The sequence below is a fragment of the Mytilus galloprovincialis genome, chromosome 7, assembly GCF_965363235.1.
Source record: "Mytilus galloprovincialis chromosome 7, xbMytGall1.hap1.1, whole genome shotgun sequence".
Lineage (NCBI taxonomy): Eukaryota > Metazoa > Mollusca > Bivalvia > Mytilida > Mytilidae > Mytilus > Mytilus galloprovincialis.
In genome coordinates this window covers 34,119,464-34,127,475 of record NC_134844.1, presented here as the reverse complement: position 1 = coordinate 34,127,475, position 8,012 = coordinate 34,119,464, and the positions used below count along the sequence as shown (strand labels likewise).

The window sequence follows — 8,012 nt, the reverse complement described above, 5'->3', positions numbered from 1 at the left end:
TGACTCCTGTACTGTATATCTTTTTTGGGGGGATGTAACAATTCCTTGCCACACCCGGTCTGTGTTTTTGTAACTTGTTTTCCCGTTTTTTATCGAATTGATGAATTAAGCTCTTTTCAACGGATTTTTATAGTTTGTGCTCATTGTGAAAGGCGATCTATTATTGAAAACTTCTGTGGCACTTTGTGTCTGGTGAAAAGTGGTCACATTGGTAATTATACCACATCTTCTTATATCTATATTCAATCTCATTTTCGGGACATCCTCATGACATGACACATGGTATTTATGTGGTACTGATACAAACTCCCTGGCAGTTCCGGCTCCGAACCGCATACTACTCTACCCTAATGCAGTACAGGACAATAGTTCCGGAACGGAAACGATCACTGTACGGAGTTTGAAACTTATATTCCCACCGGTATATCAAACAAAATTAATTGCTGCATTTGCGTGCTTTTGTATATAATCATTTTGTTAAAGGTTTCATGCAGTTAAATTCTTTGGGGATACGGGCCGGGGAAATCATAAAAATAGATAAAAATAACATACAAATTTTATGTATTTATTACTTCAATCACATAAAGTTATGTGGTTGATATACACAAGCAGGATTTTATCCTGCTATTTTTTGTGTTGCTGTGTGGTGGAACCAAGGGCAACGCAGCTTCATACATGAGCAACATTGCGGCAATCTTACATATCTTCGAACAAAACCATACTGATGACACCAGATATAATAATAATATGTCTTATATGTAGTTTGTCTGCAGGCTGTGATCCACGGGTAAAATGTATAGACTCCTGAGCAACTCCTACTTCTAAAAAACAAAACACAAGATACATGTTAATTTTAATATGTCAAAAATATCATTTGATGTCTCGTGCTTCATCAAACGTAAAAACAATAATAACCTTACAACTTTGAGATTTTGTTAAAATATGCATTTGAACCATGACTGTAAAGAATCTGTGCAGCCTGCTGGACCACCTACGATCACCTCCGGGTTTTGACGGAGTTTGTGTTGCTCAGTCTTAAGTTTTCCCATGATGGTTTTTTGTTGTCTTTTGATCGTTTTTTCTCCGTTTTGTACTTTGCGTTGTCAGTTTGTCTCTAACATATTAGTATTTATATCCTTTTGTATCTTCTGCCTATCAAAGATTAACATGTTGTGAAGCACATTTTTTGTGTAATTATTCAGAAAAGTCTGTGTGTAAAATAAGTTTTTGTAAACATAATCGTGTATTTATTATAAAAAAATACATTTTATAATATGTACTACTTACCTGCAGCCAGTATATCTACGACGTAAATGATGCCAATTAGATAACACCCAGCATGTTCGTCCTCTGTACCAAATGGCTCCTCTTGGAAAGTAATAGTACCTAGTATATGATGGGCACGTATCACTCCAGAAATTGAATAGTGGAATGGAAACCAATCTTGCAACAGGCTTAACATCAGCAGTTCTGAAAATTTTATATAAACATGTATTTGTGGTTAATTTAAAACATTCACATTGGCATAATAAGCTGAAAAATTTTTGTTGTAAGTATTCAATATATTTGACATTAGAATATATAACGCGACAGTAAGTACTGTTTGGGATGTTGAATTGTGCGATTTACACAGTACAAAAAGATCAAATTGAGGATTTGATGAAGAAAAAACATAATGTCCGTTTTCTCATGTGGTTCTCGCTTAGGTCAGATCATAAAAAAGAAACGAACCACGTATGTTCCTCGATCATTTTGAGGTGGCCGATTTGTCTATGTAGTTACTTCTGTAATCACTAAAGTCAGCGGAGGTTGTGAGTACGAACCCCGCTCGGGCGAGTTTATTCGACTTCAATCTTAAGTCGACTCGGGCCTATTCGAAGTTTCTATCAGAAGTTCTGTATTTGTTGTTATTTTAATCTTCATAGAGGGTGAATCAAATTGGTCGAAAAAAAATAGGGGGTCACGGATCATTTAAGCTCAAAATATTACTTTTAAACAGGTATGTAAAAGGGACCATTTTTCAATGAAATGAAATGATAGGGAAAAGGAGGAGTTGGCATATTTTTATCGGAAAATAAAAAAAAGTGTCTGTAATAAAAAAAAAAAAAGCTGAAATATAGCTTCCAAAAAAAAGTAAATAAAAAAAAATGTTACCGATATGGAAAACAAACAGTTTGCATTAAATTCCAACATTTTGGGGGGAAATTGGAGAAATGTCATTTTGAGCCTTTCACAGATACACATAATAACGATAATAGTTTTTAGTGACAAAAATACAATAATTTAACATTTTTAATCAATCAATATATCAAAAAAAAAAATACTGAATTTGCGACTTAAACTTTACGTGTGCATGGTAATTCATGCGTAAAATTATGCGCAGTCGAATAGTCCCGATGAACCTTAATTGACAAGTATGGTCAGTTCTCCTATCGCAGGTCAATGGATTTCTCCGAACACACACTTTTTTGCACTTCAGATTCCTCAACCAATAAGAAAATAGACGCCACAAAATAGAGTGCTTAAAAGTGGCGTTTAAACACAGAAAAATCAAAATCAGATTGATGATTTGAAAATGTCAAACACGGACTTCATATTTTTATTCACAATATATAGTTGTTTAAGTTATATACTATATTTTACGTTTTACTTTCTGTCAGCAGTCGTATAAAAAAAGTTGATCAGATTCATGATTCAAAGAAATTATTCTAAAATAAAAAGCAACTTGAACGAAAAAATATCAAATATATCGTTAATAAAAACGATCTACTAATTACATGAGTATGTAAAAAAAATATATAATTGTGTACGTAATTTTTTATATATATATTCACGAATATTTTGCATGACTATATTTTTTTTAAAGTACCTGACGCTGTATCTCTCATAAACAGTATTTGCACGAGCTACTTCCTTTTGTAGCTGAAGTCTGGTTGTGCTGGATGACCTACTTATTGCACTTCTAATAGCAGCGCTGGAAATACAGATGAAGAGAGGTATAAGTAAAAACTATATTGAATCAAATAATTAAATATTATAAAGTTTAGTGTTTTCCTTTACTTTATAGTGTACATCGTTGTAATCACGCTTTGTTGATTCACCACCGACATTTAAACAATGGGCGATTAAGATTTAGAACACTAATTGTTCATGCCATTTTTCAATCCCCTTCTGAGAAGTGCTCTTGTCTCATCTTAGCGTTACTTTTTACTTAGATTATTAGGCTGCTAATATGTTATCCCTCTATAAATTTCTGTCCTGTCGCAATATTTTAGGATTTTTAAAGCTTCACATTTTGCATAGACTCTTTTTTTTTAAGACTGTATGGTACTCTCTTTTGTCTCTTGGATTTGTTGTTGTTAAGAAACTGTTCAATTACGTATACCATTAATCTCTTTTTATACGTATGAATAAAAGACACCGCTTAAGTAATATATTTCTCAGCTGATCCTGTGGTTAAGACTTTTTTCCAGGTATGCATTTATTAAGCCGGCATTTTACAAGGAAGCTTTTGAATCTAGGATACTTAAATGTAAAAGTTGAAGTCATTCTTTGTTTTTACATTTTATGGCCAGCAATATATATTCTGTTGATTGATAAAGAATATTCGTTGAATCTAAGATCTTTAAATTTAAAGTTGAAGTAATCTGTATTGACATTTTGAGGCCAACAATATATATTCAGTTGATTGATAAAGAATATTCGTTGAATCTAAGACCCCGTTCACACTAGGACATTTTTATCGATTTAAACTAGACCGGTTCACTTTAGATCGGTTTAAGGGCTAATGTGAACGCATTGAATCGATCTTCAATCGGTCTATAAACTAAAACACCAAAAGAGGTAGTTTAGTTTGAATCGATCTAAAGTAAACCGATCTGACTTTAGATGTGAACGCAGAGATCGGTTTTAACTAGTACGATTGAGTCGAAAATAACGTATGCGCATGTATAGCGGCAGAACTAGCTAAGAGGTTCGTTGTTTAACCCATATTTCTCTGTTAAAAGATCTTTAAAACAAACTGTAAACTTGTTGTCTTCGCCATAGCATAGATTTGCGAAATCTGATTTTTCTTTTCTTATGTTGATTTTTTTTTCTTTGCAGGAACCGCAGTATTTCCGGCGTCGTGTTGTAACTTCGTTGCTACAGTTATTTTTTCAAAATTAAAGAAAACTGAACACCAGTATCAAAATTTTAAATTGTGATTCAAGAAAAACAATAACTTTATCCAATTTTTTTCTCCAAGTGTGTGTATCAGTGTATCAGCACATTAATTTGATAAATCAGTTCTATTTTTACACAGTGTTTACAGTTTTACGGACAAAAAGGTTGGATCGATTTCGTTTTTAATTGTAGTGTGAACGCAGTGGTTCATATTACACCGATAGAGATCGATATGATTAAAAATAATGTGAATGATAACCGGTTTTATTTAGATCGATTCAAATTAGATCGATAAAAAAAATGCTAGTGTGAACAAGGTCTAGGATCTTTAAATGAAAAGTTGAAGTAATCTGTATTGACATTTTGAGGCCAAGAATATATATTCAGTTGATTGATAAAGAATATTCGTTGAATCTAGGATCTTTAAATGTAAAGTTGAAGTAATCTGTATTGACATTTTACGGCCAGCAAAATAAATTTAGGTGATTGATAAAGACTATCCTTGTCGATCGCAGATGATCACGAGTACAGTTAATTCGCCAGAGTACAAATCCCGTCCCTTCTTCACTATAACATTATTCGCATGGGACTTATTTTTACGTATTACGAAAACGAAGACAGATTATACGCGTGGAGCAGAAAATGATTCCCTTGCCTGAGCAACTGAACCCACTACTTGTGTTGGTAAGGTAATATCTGCGAAGTGTAAATAAACTGAGGTTAGTTTAACGACAGGATTTGGAAAGCCATAAACAGAATGTGATGTTTTTTTGCACTTAAAACTATCTCTATCTTTGGACTGATGTGTTACTTTTTTTGTCAAGTAAAATAGTTCCAAATTTTAATGACATACATTTGAACAATATGGATTAATACGTATCACTAGTTGTAAGTAAATTATCATATGATACCAAATATGTATGCATAGTTATTTCTTCAATGAACATTGTTCAGGGAGAGTGCCTCGGCTCTAATTTGTGTTTTTTTTTGTTACGATTGAGTGGCATAAATATATATTAATTAAACAATTGGCCGAGATTATTCCTCTCTATCGGCTGATTGTGATCTTTATACACGATTTTCACTAGTTAGAATGTACCTACGATGGATATACGCTAGACTGTCTCGATCGCGAGCTCACTTGAACCAATGCTGGTTCAGAATATTCTCTTGGTTGGTAGCATCTCTGATTAGAAATAGGGTGATCTTGTGCTTGAACTTCTGCGGCGAATACACCAATAATCACCAAGCATAATGTGATGTACAGCCTCTAAACAAGTTAGAACAATGATATTTCGTTAAATAGATGAAATATGAATATGTTATTGATTTCATATAAAAAGATATTTATTTGACTAAAAGAGTTTCCGTGTAAAACCCATGTTTGCTGTAGAGGTGGTCTTTTATAAAATCATCTTAAATGCAGCTTTTCCTTATAACGATTACTCCAGTTACCATTCTAAAGTAATTTCCTGGATTGTTTCTAAATTTTCTTCTGGAGGTAAGCTTAAGTTCTATTAGAGTAGGGTTTTCAGACTTTCAACTTATGTACATAATGTGTAAGTGAAAATAACACTATAGATTTCGTACGTCCTAAGCGCTTTTCTTGATTTACAATCATATGGAACTTGCAAACGTAGACATTTGAATGTTAGGGATGTATTAAAATGTATATACATTTGAAGCTTAATGACTCAAAGGAACAGAAAGCAAAGGCCGAATTAATCAATGTTCAACTTTGCTTCTTATGGATAGGTAAGCTTAGTAAAATAATTCTGTTGGCGCTATTTCTGTCAGTGACAATAAAATTGGTTTAAATGATGATGACATTATCATTCTGTGATTGTTTTATTTGTAATTTTACTTTTACCTACTTTGCAATGAAATTAAGTTAAGTCTTGTTGAGACTAGCATTACTGTCAATGTGCTGACAGTGGACCGTCTAATGACTGTTCAACAATGTAACTATTTACTGTTTCCTTTTCGAATATACAGAAATTTTATTCTAAAACATCTTCAGTGATGTAAACTTCAGCTGGAATTGTGATATATGCATGTTCATTAAATCGTTATTAAAGCATTTTAAAATGAATAATGACTTTTTAATGTAATAAATGTAAAAAGAGAAAGAAATATTTTGAAAAAGACTTACCATATTTGCGACGAGGACTTCAAATAATATGAAGTAGCTAAAATGAAAAAGTACACATTTTTATTACACTCAAACAAATATATATATATGAAATTTCTTTATAAAAATCGAACTATTTGATTTTATTTACGAACTTATGACCAATAATTCACATAGTGCCATTATTTTTTTGTTTTTTATTTGATTAACTTTTTTGTTGATCCTAATTCTCTGTCTTCAATTTACATTAAAAAAAAATCGGAAAATCAACTCTCAGCAACTATGTATCATAGAGTCCCATGACTGATGACTAGTGACACCTTGTATCTTAATCTATCCACATGCGGTATAATGATGGACATAGAGGGCCACCATCTATCAGAGTAGGTCACAGGTGGTTCTGTTACATGCTTAAAAAGAAGCAAGTTTAGGTTTTTGGAAACGGTATGCGTCTACCACTATTCACGCTTCACCCGCAATGCAACTCTAAGTCATTCAAATGTAACAGAACGGCTTTAAAACATGATCGATAAATTATAACATCAAACGACTGGTCTGATATCATAAGACCCAAGACCGCGGAATAGTGAGTTCAGACACAAACAAATCTTAATAGTGACCGTTAATAGTATGTCATGTTGATTTCAGTCGTCTTTTCCTCATACCTCTGTTTAGAAAGCCTGTACAGTGTATACATGCAACATCGTAACGCATCTATTGAGATCGCTTAATGCAATACGATTAAGCGTAGGGGTGTTTTAATGCTGAGCAATCGGAATGGGATGATAAGCACGTATCTAAATATCCTTGTCTGAAATCGTTAATCTGTCTCAACGGATTTATAGTTTCTATAATTTTATTTATCTAAAGTTCACTTGTATATGTTAAAAGCAAGCTCTCACTAAGAAGTGGTTAGTTGCATGCGTAGCTATCGTCAGTACATATGAAGGTCTTTACAAAATTGACTCAAAATTTTTGTAAGAGAAAATTCTGTAACAATTCTGTTTGATCAGATATTGTTGGAGAAATTTGTTGTTGGCATCAGTATGGTTCTATACAAATATTTTTCTTGACCTAAAATAAGGAATTGATATCTTCAATTCTCTCTCTTGTAAAGTCTTATTTAATGAGAACATTTATTCGATCAGTAATGTGCAGTAAGATTTGTACTAATAAACTATTATTACAAAAAGTATGCATGTTTAACATTTAACAAACATTAAAATATTACAAACCTTTACTGGAATTTCAATGTTAGTCGTTCTATGTTCCTCTTTTCTTTAAGAACTGATAAAATATTACCAGGTATATATACTGTACATCTACGTAATGCGTGGTATGATGTTGAAGCTGTTACATCTTGTTTTGAATATTACTTATGTCAGAATGTTAATTATAATGTTGTAACTAACATTTATTATGGTAGCTAATTTTAATAAATTTTGCATGTACTATTTATGTCTTCTTTTCTAAAATACACTAATGAAAAGAAGGAACCATTACTTCGACGGATGAAGACATCCCAATTATCATCAAAATAAGATAAATAGTCCAGTATCATTCCGCTTAGCAATTAAAAACACACGATTATTTTATCAGTTGATTTTTGCTGCGAACGTACAGTAGATGCGAGTGTTTTCAGATCCGTTCTTTGTATCTTTGTATATCTGTGGTTTTTAAGGGTTTGTTTTACACCATTAGTCTGGAATTCCCGATT

The 8,012-nt window shown here is 32.5% G+C and overlaps 1 protein-coding gene across 1 annotated transcript; it reads right to left on the bottom strand.

The window, feature by feature from the left end:
- Positions 1–644: 644 nt before the first annotated feature.
- Positions 645–7,592, bottom strand: LOC143081645 (uncharacterized). Its single transcript, XM_076257411.1, has 6 exons — positions 7,531–7,592; positions 6,317–6,353; positions 5,268–5,434; positions 2,870–2,974; positions 1,288–1,470; positions 645–821 (listed from the first exon to the last, which is right to left on the bottom strand). The coding sequence occupies exons 4-6, from the start codon at positions 2,886–2,888 to the stop codon at positions 697–699; spliced, it is 327 nt and encodes a 108-aa protein (XP_076113526.1). The 5' UTR covers positions 2,889–2,974; positions 5,268–5,434; positions 6,317–6,353; positions 7,531–7,592; the 3' UTR covers positions 645–696.
- Positions 7,593–8,012: the final 420 nt, after the last annotated feature.

Bases quoted from the DNA above. Each gene is read 5' to 3' on its own strand.
- LOC143081645 (XM_076257411.1), bottom strand. The intron at 822-1,287 runs GTAAGTAGTACA...TTTGTTTTTTAG, and splicing joins CGTAGATATACTGGCTGCAG to AAGTAGGAGTTGCTCAGGAG.